This window comes from Penicillium vulpinum (genome assembly GCF_028829585.1).
Source record: "Penicillium vulpinum strain IBT 29486 chromosome Unknown utg000001l_segment0_segment0, whole genome shotgun sequence".
In the NCBI taxonomy this organism is placed as follows: domain Eukaryota; kingdom Fungi; phylum Ascomycota; class Eurotiomycetes; order Eurotiales; family Aspergillaceae; genus Penicillium; species Penicillium vulpinum.
Window position 1 is genome coordinate 1,605,834 of NW_026643241.1, and position 20,945 is coordinate 1,626,778.

Consider the following 20,945-nt stretch of genomic DNA (forward strand, 5'->3'; position numbering starts at 1 on the left):
GTTTTGGGGGGTTTCATATAAAGGGATTTTTCGCTGGTTTTGTCATTTCAACAGTTCAACATTTCAACACGAATTGTACTTTGTATCACCACCAGAGAAGTCATTCGTGGCCTATTTATGCCTTTCTTAATTTCAAGCTGCACTAGAAATCAACTCAGTGCTGCTTTTTCATATATCAAGTCTCAAAATGTCAATAGATCATGGTCTGAGCCTGCTCCGTTCCTCAATCCACTACATCCCACCTTCAAGACGAAAGAAACCAAGCGCACGTATGAACAAGAATAAAAGTCACACGCTATACAATAATTCCATACTCCGTACTACGCATTGTGCACCTCCTATCCATCACAGCCATAGACTCCGCCTAAGGTAAGGACCGACATGAACTCCACAACTCTTCAACACAAGGAAATCTCCAAGCTGAGCCCTGCAACCATCCGTGAACGCCGTTTCACTGGACTTTATGAGGGGTATAAGTACCCCAAAGGTTAGATCATGGGGCATGATTCGCTAGTACACAACTGGATACTCTACTGAAAATGGCGCGTCGCCCGTTTAGCTACTCAAGGACTCATTTGCGTCGGCGGTCAGCTCCGCGATGTCCTCGTTGTCCATGCCGAGCAGGTAGAGGATATCGACAAGGCTCTCGCCGTTGATGCGGACGGGAGCTTCCAACTGGACCTTAGACTTGGCGCGCCAGGCGACACCGAGGCCTGCAGCATGGAGCATGAGGAGATCGTTAGCGCCATCGCCGACGGCCATCGTTTGCTCAATGGGGATGCCGTGCTCGGCGGCGATGGATTTAAGGAGAGTGCGCTTCTGCGCGGCATCGATGATGGGGTAGGATGGCACCAATTTTCCGGTCAGGGTATGGGTGGCCTCATCGATTTCGAGCTGAATAGAAGGTCAGATCGGATGGATGCAAAATAGTAAGAGGAAACGGGATAGACTTACGTGGTTGGCAATGGCAATATCGATACCGAGCTGCTCGGCGAGCCACTCGGCCAGAGGCTGGAACCCGCCGCTCACCACCGCGAGCTTGTAGCCCAGAGTCTTCAATGCGCGGCAGAGCTCACGGGCTCCCTTGGCGATTTTCAGGACGGACTTGAGTTTCTCGAAGACATCTGCAGTGACGCCGTTGAGAAGACCGACACGTTCCCTCAGCGAGGCGGAGAAGTCCAGTTCGCCGTTCATGGCGCGTTCGGTGATTGCCTGCGTTGATGTTAGTCACTGGCATAGAGACCCGACGCCTTGATAATAAGATCTTACGGAAACCTCCTTCTCGACACCGATGAACTTGGCGATTTCATCAATGCACTCGTTGTCAATCAGGGTGCTGTCCATGTCGAACACAGCCAGGCGCTTGTGGCGACGGAAGACGCTCTCCTTCTGCAGAACAACCTCGACATTCCACTCGCGCTCAAAGCGCCAGATGCTCTCATGCTTGCGCAGATCTGGGAACGAGAGATATTCTGGGTTTGGTGGGGGAGAGAATGTGACCTCTACGACGCGGGGGTGTTCGTCGCGGTCCAGACAGCGGTGTGAGGTGTTCATGCGCTGATAAGGGGTGGGGAGGGTTTCCAAAATCTGAAGGAAGTTGGTCAAGCACAACTGAGAGACGTATGGGCCGTACAAGTGATCCAGTGGCTCCGGCTCTGGGGCAGGTGGCTCCCGTGGGAACTTATCCATGTCTTCTGTGGGAGCAGAGCCCTCGGGTACCTTAGGAGTTGGAAGCTTGTCACCTGGGGCATGCTGAAGCCCTGAATCGGGGTGGTAGTGGGGGTGAACGGGGTTGTTAGATTTGTAGTAGATTGTCGCGACGATTTGCGATGTGCCGGTGGGAAGAGGGTTTGCGTGGTGGTTGAAAATACTGTGAATGACGCCGCTGTCGGTGACTCTCTCCGGGTCGGGCTTGATTGGATTTGAACCAAGTACTAGGCGATCGTCCATATGGGTAGCTAGAACCTCGCCGATGGTTTGGGTGATTGGGGTGATTGGGTTGATTGGAGCCATCGGTTTGTACTGTTGGTGGTCCTGCAGGAAGGAACTGCTGCGCATTTGGCCGAGGGATGGCCTCGTCGGACGGGTTGAATCTGTCATAATGCAATACTAGTGAATGGACCTGGTAAACGGGTTATTTGCGAGTTGAAGCTATGTAACTTGAGAGAGATCCCACAGACTTGCGACGATCTGGCACGTGGATTCGATTTGGTCCCACCAATATTCACGTGACAGTGAATTTCCCCTCTATCACGTGAGCTACCGCCTGGCAGAATTGATAATGAGGCAACAGAGATGGACCACCTCCAGGAGAATAGGATGAGTTCAATTTTGGGTAAGGATCTCATCCAGATCCGCCATGACTTTAGAGTCAGATCATGGATATAATACATTGTCCATATATATAGTATGATAATCACGATTTCCCGTATCGGGTATGCCCCAGGTTCATCGATCAATGAAACCTGCTAACATTATATCATTTAGGAAGTCCAAAACTTGGAAGAACAAGTTACCCCCAATAATAAATTGTTTTATCATTGACTTGGTCAGCGCCAATTACCAATATCCGGGGGTAACCTTCCAGGGTCGGGATCAATAAGCTACCTACAACCCTAATAATGACATTCTATGCCATTCTCTCCCAGAAGGGCAGAATCAGCCATATATTCTGCCAGTCTGACCCTACAACGCCTCTTTGGTCCTACCGCTTTCTTAAGAAGAACAATTCATTCGCTTTAGGAAGGCGGTGGGAGTGAGACATTCGAGCACGCAATCGCAAGTCGATGGCGTGCTTGGGTGGTTTTCATTCCCCACTCTGGCAAGTGACCAATGGCATCGTTGTGTCGTGGAAACGAAGAATATCGGATGAAGAGGATGTCAGGGACGGATCTCCGGAATGATGTGATTGCCTCTGCTGTGCTTATATTCTCGCCCTGTTGTCTGTGACTTCGTTCTTCATACTCCTACTCTTCAACCCCCCCCTATACATACAATCTTTCTTCAAGGCCATCTCTCTGTCCATCCATATTACCATACATTATGCCGGCCAAGATGCCTATGAACTATTCCTCGGAGATGGAGGGGATTGACAACCATGATGCCATGACTGAGTCAGGCTATGTCAGTGCTGGCTCTGGCTCTAGCGAGGAATACGTCCCCGAAATTGTCTTTACCAAGCCCCATCTTCAGTTCCTTAACCGCCAGTTGCAATTCCTTGAACCCCAAGGTTCGTATCGATGTCCATGACCCCTCTTTCCGAAGATCCTTTGATCTGACTCGTCCTTATAGAGATCTTGAAATGGTGCATTACTTCGCTCCCTCATCTCTTCCAGACCACTGCCTTTGGTCTCACAGGTCTTGTCACCTTGGACATGCTATCGAAGCTGGAGGTGCCTCGTCCCCAGATGGTTGACCTCATCTTCCTTGACACACTCTATCACTTTGATGAGACCATGTCCCTGGTTGACCGTGTGCGTCGCAAGTATCCCAACAACAATGTGCACATCTACAAGCCCGCTGGCGTTGACACAACTGCCGAGTTCGAAGCCAAGTACGGCGCCAAGCTCTGGGAGGCCGATGATCAACTCTACGACTGGGTTGCCAAGGTTGAGCCCGCTCAGCGTGCTTACCGTGAGATGAATGTTCACGCCGTTCTCACTGGCCGCCGCCGTAGCCAAGGCGGCAAGCGTGGTGACCTCGACATCATTGAAGTCGACGAGGCCGGCCTCATCAAGATCAACCCTATGGCCAACTGGTCCTTCGGCCAGGTCAAGCAGTACGCCAAGGAGAACGAAGTGCCCTACAACGAGCTCCTTGACCGTGGTTACAAAAGCATTGGTGACTGGCACTCCACCCAACCCGTTGCTGACGGAGAGGATGAGCGTGCTGGTCGCTGGAAGGGACAGCAGAAGACCGAGTGTGGTATTCACAACCCTCGGTCCAAGTACGCTCAGTACTTGATGGAGATGGAGGCCAAGCGTCAAGAGGAGGCTCTTTCACAGGCTTTGCACACCCAGTTGACGTCTGTTGTCTGATCTTTTGTTTGACTCCTTCTACTGCATACCCCTTGGCGCTCCTTACGTGATACCTCACTGTTTTTTTCTCCTGTTTTTCAAGCGCCTCGTCTTTTTCCAAGAGATGGTACAAAAAGTACTCTTTGCATTTACCTCCTCTGCATAGGGAGTTGAGTTTAGTCCTCGGGCCCACTATGGGCTCTTTTTGAGACATGATAATGATATTCATACGATAAATGAAATAAAACGTGACTATTTTAGATTTTTAAACTTCATTCTCTATTTCCATACATGTAAATTTATTCCAATAGCCTTAACCCACTTTTTGATCCTTTGATTTACGTCAACAATGACGGTCACGTGTGGGGCCAACCCTAGTTTCCCCCACTCATCAGGCATCACGGTATCAACTTCTCTTCCGGCGCGAACAGTTTCATGTTGGTGCCCATTTTGGGAATTATGCCTGGCTCGTCGAATCAGTTGACGAATGCCTGTCATAGCAAAGGCATGATGAGTCTGGCCTGTGCGTCTGGCAACATATGGATCATCCCGCGATCGTCCCTCGCACTCATGATGGTTATTATATGGATTTACGAAAAATACAGCTTCGCCTGAGACTCCAGGGAGAGCCTTCACGGCGAAATGTAGTAGCTGCGTGTTCCAGATGCATCCCGCTCCGGGTGCTGGAGAGCAGTCAAGCTCCTTATTTATGAGGCAGTAGCATTTTTATGATTGCAGAAAAAGGAAGGCGATGACGTTTTTATTTTCCCAAGCTTTTTGTTACGTTCAATTAGCCTTACATGATCCACGGGTGGTAAAGCTTGGCGCCCCGTGGATGAAATGATGTTTTCCCCCCTTTCCCAAGGTTTATTCTGGATAGTCTATCTATATCACCTGAAAGTCTAGATGTCTTGCAAATTGTTCATCTCAATGTGGCTACTTCGTATTCAAATGATGGATGTCCCCAATCTAGACAGCGCACGGCGGGGTATGTGTCAGACACTAGTACTACGCCAATCATTGGGTACCCGAAGATGGGGCCAGCTTGGGATATAAGTGTTGCATTTTTCCCCCGCCCCCATTCCTACCAGCTACTGCTCGGATTTTGGTTCAACGACCTATATTCAGTTAACATGAGGCGACTTCTGAAATTCAGACGCCGGGAGGCAAACAGCGGTGATCTTCAGGAGAACAGCGCGGTCGGCTCTTCTCCGCCTGTGGAACCAGAGAATATTGCAACTCACACAACTTCAACACCTGCTTCCAGCCTCCCAATACAGATCACGGACTCTTCAAAGATTGCTTCTAGCTCTTCTCCAATTACCGTGAATGTCGCACAGTTAAAAACCGAGCAAGCTGTAGAGTCTCCCTCGCTTTCTGCAGGTTCCTCGCTTGCACCATCTACAAGCGCGAGTCGTGATACCGATATATGGAGTTGCGCCTATAAATTGGCTGAGAACCGAGAGCCAGAGTTGATGATGGATTACGCAAGCCATCTAGCCACTCTACAATGTAACCCTGCCATCAAAAGAGATATCTCAAGCTCGGAATTTGTCGAAGATATTTTGAATCAGCTGTTGGAAGTCCGAGAGAAGAAACAATGGCAGATTCCTCTCCTTGGAAACAATGTCATCATCCGAAGGCAAGTTGAGAAACTAACAAAAGTTCTCTTGTGGTCTGACCCTGTTGTCAAACTTGCTGTTAGCACTCAACCATATGCAGCACTTGCATGGTCTAGTGTCTCCATCCTTCTTCCTGTGAGTTTGGTGTCTTTTGCTCTGAATGGCTTGCTTATACATATAGCTGTAGCTACTGACAAATGTTGCTACACCGGATGAAGCTATGCTGAAAGGTTTCAACTCAATCAGCGATGTTCAGGTCTATTGGAAAATTTTCGAAGAGACTTACCTGGTTTCCTACCACCGACAACATTACAAAAGCCTCATTGAACCTTTGACCAAGCTCTATTCCCACATTATTGAATATCAAGCCCGTGCTATATGCCATCTGTCAAAGACCCAACTTTCCCGGGGGTGGCAGAATGTGGCGGGTTGGAACGACTGGGCTGGAAAGGCTCGCGAGATTGAAGAGTTATCAAAGTCTCGCAGCAGCCTGATCTCGCACAATAACGAGAAAGAGATTCGAGAGCGCTGGGGTCGTCAATTACGTGAAATCCAAGAGTCAACTACTATTCTCAAAGAGATACGACAAGTCCTCGATGCAAGCCAAAGCCAAACCCAGCGGAACTATGAGGACCAAGCGGAAAAAGACCTCTTACAACATCTGGCTTCTGATTATGAAGGCTACAAAGATTTCAACCGACTCAGAGTTCAAGGTACGTGTGAATGGTTCTTCAACGATGACAACTTCTGCAAATGGCGCGATAGTCCAACTTCGGGACTTCTGTGGCTTTCTGCTGGCCCTGGATGTGGAAAATCGATTTTGTCGCGAGCACTTATTGACGAACGTCGACTGTCCTTGAACATCACGACTTCGACCGTTTGTCACTTCTTTTTTGGGGGTGGCCACAAAGACCGTATGTATGGCGTTAATGCTTTATGTGCAATACTCCACCAGCTTTTTATTCGCGACTCTAGCGGTGCCCTAATCAAGCTAGCTCTGCCTGCTCACAAGAATTACGGCAAAGCTCTTACAAAGAACTTCTCTGAACTATGGAACATCCTTCTTAGTTGTGCCAAGAGTCCTCATGCTGGAGAAATTATTTGCATTTTCGATGCTCTGGATGAATGCGAGAAACAAAACAGATCGCAATTGATCGGCAAACTCAAAGAATTCTATTGCCAGCCACAAGGCTCTTCGGCATTGATTTCGAAGCTCAGCTTCCTCGTAACTAGTCGACCATACGCTGATATAGAGAGAGAATTTAGGGGATTTTCCTCAGCAGAATACCTTCATGTCGATGGCGATAACAAGTCTTTGGCCATTAGGCGGGAAATTGACCTGGTCATCGATGAGCACATGGGTCAAATTGCAGACAACTTTACCCCTAAGGATCAACTGGAAATCTCCAAACGCCTCAAAGCTATGGAAAACCGCACCTATTTATGGCTTTATGTCATCTTCCAAACAATCAAAGAGGACCCGAGCCGCCACGGCAAGCGCTCCAGCATCGAAAAACTGTTGAATAATATACCATTAAAGTTATCCGAGGCATACGAGAGCATCCTGAGACAAAGCGAATGCCAAGAAGAAACCGAACGTCTTCTTGAGATTATTACTGCTGCTGCACGACCTCTAACTCTTGACGAGGCCAACGTCGCCTTGACGTTAGCATTAGCAGAAGAAGACTTTACGTCATACGCCACTTTGAAGGATGATTTATGGCCTAAGAATAACTTCAAAAGCATCGTCAAAGGCCTAAGCGGCCTCTTCATTGGCGTTCACGATTCAAAGCTGTTTTTTATTCATCAAACGGCAAGAGAGTTCCTCATTGGCTCATCGGGCCACGACCGTGGTACATGGGAAGGACGCTTGAGCCTGTCTGAATCATCCAGAACCATATCAAAAACTTGTTTTCGGTTCTTGATGCTCCCTGACTTCGGTGCTCCAGCTGAGGGAAGACCATCCGGGGAGACAATAGATATCACTCAAATCCCTACTTTGGCGCAACTGCCCCCGTTTTACTGCTACGCCGCCGATTATTGGTTGTCGCACTTTCTATCTCAGGAAGCCATGGCCATTGATCAGTCCCTGGAGGACGCACGTATACTTTGTAATGGTCGCCAGGCATGGGTGCGGGTAGCAGCTACTGGATGGGCATCAAGAAGAAGGTCCCTAGTTTTCCGGGAGATGACTGATTTGTCTTTAGCGAGTTATCTTGGCTTGAAGCAAGTGGTCGAGAAGATCTTGTCAGAGGAACACATCGATGTCAACATTGAAGATAAAACTTCGGGATCGGCCCTTTCCGCGGCATGCTTCGCAGGCCAGTCAGATGTTGTCACGCTATTATTGAACAAGGGTGCCAATCTCAACTCCATTCACAGGCAACATGGTACATCTCTCCATGCAGCTCTGCTCTCAGGTCACCAGAGCATTGCTTCCATTCTCCTTGAAAAGGGCGCCGACGTCAACAGCAAAGGTGGAGATGCTGGGACAGCGCTTTACATAGCCTCAAATCTCAACCAGCCAGATATTGTCCTCGGCCTCCTAGACAGGGGTGCAGACATCAACTACAGCCACAAAATTCATGGAACAGCGCTACATGGAGCTTGTCTCAAAGGCTACCGAGAAATCGTCAAAATTCTTCTCGAGAATGGAGCCGACATCAACAGCGAATGTGGAGATTCCGAGACATCGCTTTACGTAGCCTCGGATCTCGATCAGCTAGGTATTGCCAAAAATCTCCTAGAAAGGGGTGCAGACGTTAACTATAACAAAGGATCGGACGAAACGGCTCTGATTATAGCCTGCAAACAAGGTCACTGGGAAGTCGTCAAACTTCTCCTCGAAAATGGGGCTGACTTCAACATCAAACCCGAATATGATAGGTCAGCGCTTTACATGGCTTCAAGAGACAATAAGCCAGATATTGTCCTCAGCCTCTTAGAAAGGGGTGCTGACGTCAACTACAACGATGAATGGAACGGAACTGCGCTGCATGGAGTTTGCTACGCAGGCCACACGGAAGTCGTTAAGATCCTCCTCAAGAATGGGGCCGACGTTAACATCAAAGGTGGAGATCTTGGCACAGCGCTTCATATAGCCTCAAGCCATCACCGGATTGATATCATTACCATTCTCCTGAAAAGTGGCGCAGACATCAACTATAGCTACAAGAAACACGCCACAGCGCTGCACAGAGCTTGTCGCCAAGGCCACCGGAAAGTCGTTCAAGTCCTACTCGAGAACGGGGCCGACATCAATATCAAAGGCGGATATTTCGGCTCGGCGCTCCATATAGCATCTTCGCGAAACCGTGCAGGAATTACAAGTGATCTGCTAAAGAAAGGTGCTGACATCAACTACAATCACCCAAAGCATGGCACGGCACTACAGATAGCATCTAAACAAGGCCGGGAGAAAATTGTCGCAATACTCCTGGCGAATGGAGCCGATTCTAATATAAGAGGCGGAGATGATAGCTCAGCAATCCAGGCTGCATCATTATATGGCCATCAAGGTGTTGTGAAATTGTTACTCGAGAGCGGTGCGGATGTCAATTTCCTGGGCAAAGGGAAGAGCACAGCGCTTCAAATGGCTGCGCGAGAAGGTCATCCAGAAATTGTTGCATTGCTGCTCGATCGTGGGGCCGATGTTACCATTAAAGGGGCACTCTACGGCACGGCGCTCGATGCAGCAACCGAACAGGGCCACACGGAGATTATGGAAATGCTAGCTAAGAAAGGCGCCGGAGCTTGACCTAGCACACGAATCAACAAGCACAATCAAAAGTAAGAAAAGTCGGCCGCTTATGTGGCTTTGTGTGATCTTTGGTGGCCTTTTGGTGGCATTTCTAGACTTCCTCTTTTTGGATATTTTCTCCCCTCAACTTTATACTAGACGACCGAAAAAGGAAAAAGCGTAAGCTGTACAGAAGATTTTTCTATGCATCACCAGGGGACCAGGGATGCATGAATGATTTGTGGTGATCGCATGAGATTATTATTCCTCAAGGGCTGCGATTATCCTTTCTAAAGCCACACTCAAATATTCATGGCCTTGTGTAAACACCATTCGGAACCATCCATCCTTCTCCGATCCGAAAAGAAATCCGCTGGCCAAAAACACTCTCCGTTGCAAAAGGCGCTGCATGACTTGTTCCCCAACATCCTCGCACCCATTCTCGGGGTGAAGCTCGCGGTATTTCTTTCCCAGGTTCATCCAGACGAAGAAAGCAGCATTGCATCCTGTTGCATACTCAATTCCGTGGTCTTTCAGGTAGTTTGCCGTGTATGCATAGGACTCTGATAGCAATTTCTGATTTTGCTGAATGTATTGATTGGTGAAGTCGAAGTCCTCCAGTATGAGAGAAGTCAAGTGATCCGTGATTCCAGAAGCATAAGAATAAAGCGCGGGGCCTGTCAACGCCATATGGACATCGCGGTTGGCCTGGGAAATAATGATACCGAGTCGGATACCGTTTGCGCCAAAATCTTTGCTCATACCCCAAAGGACATGAACCAATCGAGGATCGATAATACCAGTCAGATCAATAGAGAGGGCGGATTCGAATTTGACAGGTGGGGGATATTTATCGACGGTATTTTCAAAAGTTGAAAGAGCATAGATTTCATCACTGATGAGATGAACCTGGTATTTCTGGCACAGCCGCATCAACTTGATAAGCACTTCTCTGGAATAGCAGCGACCGAGCGGATTGTGAGGATGCGCAAGCATCAACGCCTTGACTTTCTTTCCGGTTTTACGGTGGAACTCGAGCAATGCTTCTTCGTACTTATCCACGCCCTCAAGGCTGAGAGGATTGTGGTCTCCGAAACTGACAGGAACCACCAAGCTCCCTGAACGCAGCGAGATATCAGGAATGAACGTGCCGTAGTACGGTCTTCCTAAGAGGATTCCCTCGCCGGGATCGGCGAATGACCATACAACATGCTCAATCGCAGACGAGACACCGTTGGTTGCCATGATATGGCTGGGCTCGAGAGGCGTGACTGGCTTCAGGTTGTGGTTCAAAAAAGCAGCGACAGCAGCCTTCAATCTGGAAGAACCACATCCGCCGTCGTTGTATGTGAGATACTTTGCGGGCAGCTCGAGCTTCTTGTTGATGAATTTTAAGAGCTCGGGGTGCATCAGTGTGTTTTCTGCTACGCCCACGTTGACGTATCCATTGGGGTTTTCTGATATATCCCATGTATCCTTCATCACGTCCCACATGGGGTTCTCAGATCCTGTGTCGACGACATCTTGTGCCCGACGGGAGAGAACTGATTGGGCCATTTGGAGGTTGGCTTGGAAGAGTTTTCACAGGTGAAGAGCCAGGTCAGATGAATGAGCATAGACTCTAGGAGAGTGAGGTGAAAGCAATTGGCAGTAAAGTGAGTCAAATATCCACAGGGCCGGTTACTACCGGCTGCCGCAAATGGCAAGTCTGGCTTTCCTCTCCACATCCCGATATCAGTCCAAGTCAGAATGCCAAGCCTCGTGAAGATATCATCCCCACATCAAAAGCCGAACACCGAACTACGGAGGTCTATAAACATTTATTTATAGGGAGAGGATAGTTGAAATCGATAGTAAAATTGAGGATATGCATGTCAAATTCATAATAAAGCGCAGAACATACTGAATTCAAAATGTCCAATCTGCAAGCGTTGCTTATCCAACACCATTAACTATCCGCAATAGTGCGAGTCTGGTCCGTAGATCCAAGATCACACAGACACAAGAAAGTAACTTCCACGCATGAATTGAGCACAATATCCTGAGGAGTCAAATTAATTCCACTAGCGTGGCGAGTAGGCGGTCTCTGCGGATATCGAGCAGCATTCATGCCCTCGCCCTCAATCTCCCTGATATCCAGAGGCGCAACATCATCGTATCCAACAGACTGTGCATACTGCTTTGCCTTTGTGACAGCGTCGAGGATAGCCTCCATGCGCGACTCCGCGCCGATCTCATTCTTGCTAATTTCGGTGAGGTACCAGTTGATGTTATTCATCCTTGCGTTGGGATATTCATCCACCTTCATAATGAATTTGTACAGCTCATGGAAGTCGCAGAAGATGGCGTAGATACTGGTTATGGCTTTGTACACGCGGGGTCGATTTCCCTTCGCGTCGCTTGTATTGGCGTTCTTGGATGTCGTGAGGATAGGGCTGGAGGAAAAAGTCGACACGGGGCCGGCATTGGACGTTCCGCTTTCATCTTCTTCATTGGAGCACAGGGACTCCAGGAGTTCTCGTAGGTCATTGCACGTTGAGGAGACTTCGTTTGAGACGGTCTCTTCGGACTCGCTTGAGGATTCTATGGTGAGGTAGACTACGGCGCGCTCTGGGAATCGGCATAGGGCGGAGTGACCTCGTACGGTGATGTTTAGGGAAGACATGGTTGATGGGTGGTCGATCAGGAATGAAAGACGAGGATGAGGAAGAGGATAGAATTAAGAATTCGGGGGCTTAAATAATCCTCGAGACACCAGACGGTGGAGCAAACAAAGTCTCAAGAGAGCATATGAATGATACATGTTTGGATCTATTCTCGAGTAGAAACCATATTTTGGTGAATTTCCCTGGACTTCTCAATGTCAAATGCCAACAATGATCAAACCATTCAACCAAGCAATTGCTCCTGCTTAGCGCCCTCAACAGCAGCTAGGTAAGTGAGACGATCCTTAACATAGAATTCGACCTCAACATTTCCCTTCAGATTAGCCTCGCCGCCGTCCAGGGTTCCGGCCTTAATGCAAGTCATGTCGGGCATGATCTCCAGCTCTGTGTAGAGGCTTGAGCCGCAGGTAGGGCAGAAGAAATGCTTATTGATTTTGCCACTGTTTCCAATTGCATCGTAGGAATTGGGAGTGCCTATTCATGATTTCAAACAGTTTAGTTAGAAACCAAGAAGTTCAAGTTCGATGAGGTGCGGGGTGCATATATATATTTACCCTTTGTCACTTTCATGCTAGTGCGGGGAACGACTGCATTGGCGGTAAATGCACTACCAGACCACTATTTGGTATTAGAGAATATGTTCAAGGTCGGTATATAAGTGTGGTTCACCTTCTGGCAGTCGGTGCAATGGCACAGGGCGGCCAGATACGTGTCAGCTAGTATATTGTTAGCTTTGGAAGTAAGCCGTTTCGATTGATATATACCTTCAACGGCGTAAGTGACACCGCCACACATGCAGCTTCCGGTTAAAGTCATTTTGAATTGAGATAGTACGTTATAGTATGTGCGAGGAAATACCTTGGTGGAATCAAAATAGAAAAAGCGGGGTTAGCGTTAGCTTTTATACTTGTGGGTTGTTCGGTCACTTTCGGTGTTTGGTCGAACACCGAAGTTTTTACGAGGGGCTTACCCTGTTAGTTTATAGTGGAATAATCTAGATGGAAACGCTGGAATCGGCATAGGCAGGCGAAAAAAAGATTGGCATCATTCCTAGAAACAAGAACCTGCTTTATATACATCATCCAAAGAGTTCAAAAGCAGTCAAACGGGCCTAACGCCAGGTTTATAGAACCAATCAAAACGCGACATTAAATAATCAAGGGAAGAGAAATAAATGAAGGTAAAAAGTTGACACAAGACAGCGCTGGTGTATATCACTTCAAGATCCACGTGAGAAACGTCATTGAAAAGGAGATAAGACAGAAGGAAAATAGCGAATGAAATGAAGGAATGACAATAAACCAGGGTATAGAGAGGATACATGATTGCGAAGCTTGATCGAACTAGAAATGGAGACATTCAAATGTCCCCTGGGCAAAAGGAGTTATGGGGTATTGACAAGAAAGTGAGATTGTATGTCCACAGGGACAGGTCTCTTGATCAAAATGCCAGCACTTTACAGTATGGGGGACAATTCCCCAGGGAAGTCAAGCATAATCAGGTTTTCGGTTTTTTATGGGCACCTTCCCCTGCGGATCCACCATCTGGGCTTTTTCTCTTCTTGTCTTGTTCGTCTTCTCGAGAAAAGCTAGGACCGCTTTGCACTGCCGGAGTCGGGAAGGCGAGGGGACTGGGCAGCATGTTGGAGTCTGGGCCTGACCGACTAAAGCCCCAGTCGGGGAAGAAGCTGGAAGGTGACGGGAGGAGGGCATCAGATACAAAGCGACTCGGCAAGGCGGATATTGGTGTTTCAATGTTATTCGAGTTATTCCCATTGTTCGGATTTCCACTACTACTGCCGTAAGAGTCATTTCGCGTTGCGGCAACGGGAGGAGGAGGTCGTGCGAACGGATTTGGAGGCCCTTGCGCTCCCGCACTCAGTATTGTATTGGCTGAGGGCGATGGAGCTGGCAAGACCACGCCGGAGGGACCATTTTCGGCGCTCCCTTTCGCAGGTGTGGATGTTCTATTCTCAGCTGAGTCGCGCGATGAATCGGCTGTGGCACTGCCACCATCTGAGGTTTCACTAGGAATCTGCACCTTCAATTGCGGCCGTTTTGATGGCAACGGTCCACTGTTAGTTCGGGATGGCGGTTTGATTTTTGGCGTCGAAGCCATTGGCCCTCCTACACGAGGAGCCTCCGTCGCAGCTCTGACAGGCATTGATTTGGAACTAGACGAAGCTTGTGGTAGCGCCTCGAGCTTGAGCGAATGAGAATGGTTATTATGAGGTTCATATGATCCCGCTGCAGCTCCAAAATGACGGGCGAGGACGGATCCTCGGTCATCGATAGGCGTGAAAATACTCCGTGATTTCGAAAACGACTTCATTTGGGGCGGCGACTGGCTGTGCTCTACTTTCATCGCACCCGAAGAATCATCTTGGGCGTGTTCCGAGGCAGTCCGTTCGTGGCCCTCAGGTGCGAACCCTGGAGGCATCGAATTTCTCCCATGTTCCTGCATATATGCCTGCTGTACATGCTGATGAGGCCCCGGAGGCATTCCTACGGCATGGCCATGCTGTTGGAAATGCTGTTGGCCCTGGTGCTGTGGCGGCATTTGTTGTGGTAAACCGTGCGCATGCATAGGAGGCGTCCCTTGGTGTTGTCCCGGTGGGTGTCCATAGTGCGCAAACTGTCCTGGTCGAGGTTGCTGGTTCATTGCATGAACATTGGGGTTGTACATGCCCGGATTTGGCATATATGTAAACCCGCCATTTTGGGGACCAGGGGGTGGCGGTGGTGGAGGTGTACCATGTTGCTGGGGACCTAGGTTTGAACTGACTCGGCGGATATGATTCCTTGAAGAGGGACGCGAAGTGCCTTGCGGTTGCGGTGTACCATGTCGTGTCATGGCATGATGGATCGGGGGTGACGCGGAGGGTGCATGATTCATGTGCTGGAAGGCAGGCTGGTTTTGGAGGTGAGGGGGAATTGCGGGGTGGTTCTGCTGAACTGCTTGGATGTCCTCGGGAGCCGGGGAGGTCTCATCATCGTCGTCGTCGTCATCTCGCTTGCCCGCGAAATCTTCCGGTCCTTTATGCTCATGGGGAGGGCCAAACTGGAAAAAATACCAGTTAGAGATTTTCGGGATGAATCGAAGAAACGTCTACCCACATATTGATAGCGACCAAGAGCATCATGCATATCGCATGATGAATACTCGTATAGTTTCTTGTTGTGGCCAAAAATAATGACCGCTACATCAACGGAGCAAAGGACGGCAAGCTCATGCGCCTTCTTAAATAGACCTCCCTTTCGTTTCAGGAACGTGCTATATCCGAAGAACTCCGGTCAGCGATGGCTAGAATGCGCGACGGGATTGATTAACTTACACTGAGCGATTGCGGTCATCCTTGATGGCCTTGATCTCAATCTTTCTCCGACCCATGGTGAGCGGCTACGGGCGCACCAATTGCGCACCGACAGCAGGATTGAGAATAAAAGGTACAGGAAGTCGCAAAGCGACTTGCGAGATACCTCGCGCGATTATATTTAATTACCCACGATGTAGAATCGACGAGATGGCGATCCTAGCCACACACAGTGGCACACACGGATGTATGCGAAGAATCTCTGTCTCTCCACAAGTATATCTGAAGGATGGTGCAACTAGTCAACAAAGCGATCTGAAACCAGAAACTAAAGGCTTTCAAGGTAGGAAACCCTGTAGATACTTGAGGAGGCGGGGGGGCTGGACGCGACGTGAAAACAATGACCCGCCGGAGTTCAATGAAAATCAAACCCGAGGACAGGGAAAAGTTATGGGGGCAGACAAAGGAAGAGGCAAAAACGAAGTAAATGATGGAACCGGAGAAAGGATGATTGACGATGCAGGAAAGGTTGATTCTAAAGATAGAATCGAGGGAGAGAGACCTGAGAAGATTTAATCGCTGACTCATCAGGGCCTTAGGCGCCGGGATTCTATATTTATCTTTTTGGTCTCTTCCAATGGCCTTTGGTCTCTTTTTTATTCTCTTTTTTCTCTTTTTGGTCTGAATTATTATATTAAATTAACTAACTACAGTTAGTCTCGTCCCTGCAGCTTGTCACAGTGGATTTCCTTCCCCTCCAGATCCTATTGGATAGGGCTAGTTTCTTGAAGTTGCTCCTATTCCTAATATTTTCAGCTGTTCCTATGGGTCCATGATGTCAACCCGGGGAAGCTCAGGGCATATAAGATCGACAGAGATAGTCAAATTTATGTTCCCAGGCACCCCCGGCATTCTATGCACTCCAGACTATCCAGACTCAGGTTATACCCAGGTGCTACGGACCAAGTGTCCCCACGATACAATCCCTACCTCTCTATAGAGATCAAAGCGCCAGATCTCTATAATCTCAAAGCCACGATCTCTGATCAACCTTGCAAGTTGAAATAACTCATATTTACCAAGGCATATCTCTGGATGTACATATGTATATGTAGGTGAGGCAAATACTCGAGTATTTACTGCATATCTTGCCCTGTTCTAGACACTCGGGGATTGGGCAGGTAATATAGACATATCGACACGTCTGAATGACAGTTCCTCCAATAGAATATGCCTATGGCTTATATACAAAACCTTGGGTCCCCAAAACCCAGATCAGAAAGATGATCATTGTCAGTATCATTCACTTTAATTTCCCTTCATAATTTCAAGTTCAACAAGTGTTAAGTCCTGTTTACAAATAATAAACGTTGAATTCCTTCTTTGTGTGGAGGCATCTAACGGAGTCGAGACTCGCCGGGTAAGTTAGTTTCGTTTTACCCCTGAGCTTTGTGAATCGCTTCTATCAATTTTTTTTCCCTCCCCCCCAACCCTCGCTTTCTCGTCTTTCCTTTTCCTTTTCTCTTCTTTTCCTTTCTTTCTGAGGCTTCTTGTGCGGTTTCCACTTTGCCTAGAAGCACAGACAATTAGATCCCCAGACCAGGGATCCTGTACTTTGTCCTGCTGTTTCCGAGGCTGCAGGACATCCCGGACACGTCTAGACGTTTTAACTATTCAATCGGTCTAATTACCGTGCGTCGGTTGTCTGCATTATTGTTATTGGAAACCTCCTACTAATATGTTGACTGGTAGAAAAAAAAAAAAAAAGCGGATCCTTAATCTTCCCCCCACAGTCCGATTTCTGATCCGCGAAGTCAATTGTCAGCGCGGTCGCATTTCCGATATGCCATTCTTTTCTAGGGTGTTTCGGGGCAAGGACTCCGTCACGACAAAGAAGCAGGCCAAGCCTTCCGCGGCCCTGAACCCGACCCCTGCGAAACCCAAATGGACCGATGCGTGGCTGCGGACAGAGGTCGCGCCGGAAGAAGTCCAAGACCTTGTACGAGGGTGTGTGCATGAGCTCAAGGCCCGAGGTAGGTGGTGGATTGATATCTTGGCCGTGGAATGCAAGCCCACATATTGTTCACCGGATTGCTGATCATTCGTCGCAGCTCTTGACACTCCATTCCTCCTCCTACCGTTCCGTCCTAGCTCCGATCCCAGTGCAGCTCGCACGTTTATTCGCAATTACTTTAATCAATCTTTTGAAAAGGGATCGCCTGTCAACGGAGATGTCTTAGCGCAGGAGCTCCGGCTCACTGAGCCGATGGTGAGGGATAATGTCTTCCTAAGAGTTATCAGGGGACTAACATCATTTCGATAGGTTCTTTGTGGTGTGATGAAATGGTGCTGGAGCAGACTTCCTGGCGGTGTTGTTACTTGGGAGGCATATGAGACTTTCAAGATGGGCGAACATGGTACGCGATATTGAATGGAATGCGGGGAACATACGCGCTGATGGAACCTTAGATTCGGATATGGCCCGTGACGCTTTCTCGACTTTCATTCCGATCGGCGGCGATTCCGATGCACGCACTAATATTATTGTGGACTTCTTCGACCTTTTGGCTGCCATTGCGGCCCATGGAAAATCCAATGGCTTGGGAGGCCGCAAGCTTTCCCGATACGCTGGATGGTGGGCTTTTGAGCATGTCGATACAGGCAATGGCTTCGAGGCCGCCTATAAGAACTGGGCTGTGTATGGGATTCTATTGATCTGATCTATCTGGACGTTATTCTAACATCAATCGCTAGTGCTGCCGATGCTACGAGTCACTTGTTCTTCGCCTACCTTCGTTCGTTGTCTCCCGATGTCCCTCGCGGCGTGAGCGGTATCTCATCGCTGCCCATTTCTCTTCAATCACTCGTTGAAGCGACCGAATACCCTCCCGAGACCCCGACTTTGTTGCAAGTTACAACCACAAAGGTGGTTATGATTGTGGAGAATGTTTCCCCGACGCCATTTTCCTTGTTGCGACGCGCCAAGAACTTTGAATACCGCGACGACGACTGGCACCTTCAGGAGTTTGCCAGCTACGAAGACCCCGTCACCGCATTGACTGACGAGTGTCTCCGTGTTCTCAAATGTATCTCATCTGCGAACCAGTCCAGTGTCTCTAGTACCAAGCAGTCAACCAGTTTGCGGGATGCATCCTGGTCTCGATTCGAGGATATTGGATTCGGTGGTTCGATCGACTCTGACCCGGAGGATGAAGCCAAGGAAGCTGCTCCGCCAGCGACTGCAAAGAGCTTGAAATCTGTTCCTCAATCCGGAACAGGTGACCTTGGTCGTCCTACCACCCCCTCGTGGGCAGATTTCATGTCATCCGGGTTCGCGGATGAAAACAACTTGAAAAATCACGTGGGCCCTCTGCTCCTGCCTCCTGACAAAGTTCTGCCTCCCATTGCCTCTGTACGTGGCATGAGCTCCCAGTCGCACAAGCGCTCCTTGGATATCGAGCTGGATCTCGAGCCTGCCGAGTTGGCGAGTATCAGCACCCTAGACATGGACGACTCATTTTGGTGGGTTTGGATCAGTAGTTTGTCTGGCGATGAGCCGTCCACCCGCAAAGCTGTGTTTGGTCGATGCGCGCTTCTGGAGACTCGGATTCGGGATACCAAATGGTTGATACTTGAAGAGCAGATCAAGGGTGCTGCCCCAGAGCCTGATGCCGGTGCTCAAATTGTTGAGAAGAAGCGATTCTTCAGTTTTGGTAGTCGTAGGGGAAAGCTCGATCGTCGTAAGTCGTCGGCTAGAAAGGTGCCCTCCTCCATTGAAGAGTCGTATAAGCGGCCCAACAACCAGGCACCGCACAGCAAGACGAGCATCGGACCGGATCAGCACAAGCGGATCCAGGCAGCTGCGGCCGCTCTGCAAAAGAAGCACCGCGAGCAAGAAGCGGAGGCGAAAGAGAACCGTGCCCCTGCCAATAATACCCGTGATTCCAAGACCAACTCCGTCATGACCCTTCAGCCCGCCATTGTCAACGAGGCCTCCCAGGCCATGAAGTGGGCTAAGAACTACGATAAGGGTGCCTTCAGGGCGGCATATCTCAATGATGACCGCGCTGGCACTGGTCAAGTTGAAGAAGTCCAGGACACCCCCGAGCCGGTTTCGAAGACGCCCGAGGAGAAGCCTACCGCGCCGTCGGCACCTCTTCCAACCAGCACCTCAAAGACTGGTCCCCCGCCACTTCCCAAAGAAGCTGCTATTGCTGCCGTGGCCACCCCTCTTCCCCCTTCTCCCAAGGAAGTGCCAACGAAATCTGTCAATGGCGCCACTCCCGAGGAGGAGAAGCCCACCCCAAAGCCTGCCGTGGTTGAACAAGCCACTGAGCGCCGGGACTCGGTGGACTCGATGGGCAAGAAGCTGAAGAAGACTGGCAACTCTGCCTTTAAGAGCATGTTCAGCGCCAAAAAGAAGCCCGAACAGCAACAGCTTCCCGCCAAGACCACTGATTCCAAGGAAATTTCCAATGTGGCAGCTGCTCGTGCGGCTCTCGAGGCTAGGACTAAAGCAGCCCAAGAGTCTAGTCCTATGAAGAAGAAGCCTGTCCCTAAGGCCCCCGCTGTCGCAGTTGCACCCGTGGCTGCTGAGGCTGAAAAGCCCTCAACACCTCAACCTGTTCAACCGGTCGTCCAGGAACCTGTGTCAAAAATTCCCACTCCGACTCAACCCTCCACCCCTCTGAAGGAGAACGGTGCACCGCCCAAGACCAGACGCGCCGTCGAGTATGATGCTCTCTCGCGCGTTGGCACCAATGAACGCAAAGCGGCCGATCAGGAGTTCTCGAAGTTCGACCAGGGCCCCTTGACCGACCAGCCTGCTTTTGTCCCCGAGGATTCACCCGTGGCTTCACCCGTGGAAGTCGCACCTGCACCACAGAAGAGCGAGGTTCCCCAGACCCCGACTAGGACTAACGGCAATGGTGTCCACCCTGAAACCGCTGCTTCGCGCGCCACTTCGCCGACCACTTCACCCGGGTCCACCGAAGCTGCCCAAGATCGTTGGAAGGCGATCCGTGAGGCTGCTGCCCAGCGGGCTGCTGCAGCTGCCGCTGCCGAGCAGGCATACGACCACGACACCGAGAACAACACACGGACTAGCCAGTCAGAGCGCACTGACGAGGGAGATACTAGTGGAGAAGAGAGTGAGTAGTAACTTCATTCCTAAAAACCGATCTCATACTAACAATTGTTTTTACAGCCATCGAGGCCCGTGTCGCCCGCATCAAGGCCCGAGTGGCCGAGTTGACTGGCAACGCTGAGGATGGACAAAGACGCTAGTCTGTCATGTCCTACCTACCCATACCAGCTTTCCGTTTTCCTTTGTTCATTTTCCCCGATCACTTTTCCCCTGGCTCTTCATTCGCTACTCGTGATGATCCAGGATGTATCTTTTGTTAATCGTATACCCTTCTCCCGACCAAACATTGGTCGTGTTTGCTTATTGAGCGCGGTCTGATGAACCCGGACCGAACAAGGTCCCCATTTCCATATCTTGGAGATGGGCAGACCGACGAATACTGCGATACGATTGATGGATTCTTTTTTTGGTTGTGACATCTGTTTATTTATTATTTTCTTTTT

At 49.5% G+C, this 20,945-nt stretch overlaps 8 protein-coding genes across 8 annotated transcripts; 3 read left to right on the forward strand and 5 right to left on the reverse strand.

Moving 5' to 3' along the window:
- Window positions 1–555: 555 nt before the first annotated feature.
- On the reverse strand, window positions 556–2,100 carry N7479_000586 (phosphoserine phosphatase SerB; the record flags this gene model as incomplete). The annotated part of the gene is made up of 3 exons (XM_057248284.1): window positions 556–894; window positions 955–1,212; window positions 1,270–2,100. 3 exons carry the CDS (start codon window positions 2,098–2,100, stop codon window positions 556–558), a joined length of 1,428 nt encoding a protein of 475 aa, XP_057112716.1.
- A 942-nt stretch (window positions 2,101–3,042) lies between these two features.
- Window positions 3,043–4,037, forward strand: met16 (phosphoadenylyl-sulfate reductase (thioredoxin); the record flags this gene model as incomplete). Its single annotated transcript, XM_057248285.1, has 2 exons — window positions 3,043–3,229; window positions 3,292–4,037. 2 exons carry the CDS (start codon window positions 3,043–3,045, stop codon window positions 4,035–4,037), a joined length of 933 nt encoding a protein of 310 aa, XP_057112717.1.
- Window positions 4,038–4,967: 930 nt separating this feature from the next.
- Window positions 4,968–9,376, forward strand: N7479_000588 (uncharacterized protein; the record flags this gene model as incomplete). The annotated part of the gene is made up of 4 exons (XM_057248286.1): window positions 4,968–5,004; window positions 5,145–5,773; window positions 5,826–9,279; window positions 9,345–9,376. 4 exons carry the CDS (start codon window positions 4,968–4,970, stop codon window positions 9,374–9,376), a joined length of 4,152 nt encoding a protein of 1,383 aa, XP_057112718.1.
- Window positions 9,377–9,638: 262 nt separating this feature from the next.
- N7479_000589 (putative aminotransferase) lies at window positions 9,639–10,934 on the reverse strand (the record flags this gene model as incomplete). The annotated part of the gene is made up of 1 exon (XM_057248287.1): window positions 9,639–10,934. The coding sequence occupies one exon, from the start codon at window positions 10,932–10,934 to the stop codon at window positions 9,639–9,641; it is 1,296 nt and encodes a 431-aa protein (XP_057112719.1).
- A 391-nt stretch (window positions 10,935–11,325) lies between these two features.
- N7479_000590 (SIMPL domain-containing protein) lies at window positions 11,326–12,042 on the reverse strand (the record flags this gene model as incomplete). Its single annotated transcript, XM_057248288.1, has 1 exon — window positions 11,326–12,042. The coding sequence occupies one exon, from the start codon at window positions 12,040–12,042 to the stop codon at window positions 11,326–11,328; it is 717 nt and encodes a 238-aa protein (XP_057112720.1).
- Window positions 12,043–12,266: 224 nt separating this feature from the next.
- Window positions 12,267–12,859, reverse strand: N7479_000591 (GFA family protein; the record flags this gene model as incomplete). Its single annotated transcript, XM_057248289.1, has 4 exons — window positions 12,267–12,517; window positions 12,598–12,661; window positions 12,713–12,759; window positions 12,808–12,859. 4 exons carry the CDS (start codon window positions 12,857–12,859, stop codon window positions 12,267–12,269), a joined length of 414 nt encoding a protein of 137 aa, XP_057112721.1.
- A 681-nt stretch (window positions 12,860–13,540) lies between these two features.
- Window positions 13,541–15,433, reverse strand: rlmA (SRF-type transcription factor RlmA; the record flags this gene model as incomplete). Its single annotated transcript, XM_057248290.1, has 3 exons — window positions 13,541–15,103; window positions 15,160–15,316; window positions 15,378–15,433. 3 exons carry the CDS (start codon window positions 15,431–15,433, stop codon window positions 13,541–13,543), a joined length of 1,776 nt encoding a protein of 591 aa, XP_057112722.1.
- A 1,766-nt stretch (window positions 15,434–17,199) lies between these two features.
- On the forward strand, window positions 17,200–20,642 carry N7479_000593 (DUF1708 domain-containing protein; the record flags this gene model as incomplete). The annotated part of the gene is made up of 6 exons (XM_057248291.1): window positions 17,200–17,389; window positions 17,468–17,625; window positions 17,680–17,773; window positions 17,826–18,054; window positions 18,111–20,506; window positions 20,563–20,642. 6 exons carry the CDS (start codon window positions 17,200–17,202, stop codon window positions 20,640–20,642), a joined length of 3,147 nt encoding a protein of 1,048 aa, XP_057112723.1.
- Window positions 20,643–20,945: the final 303 nt, after the last annotated feature.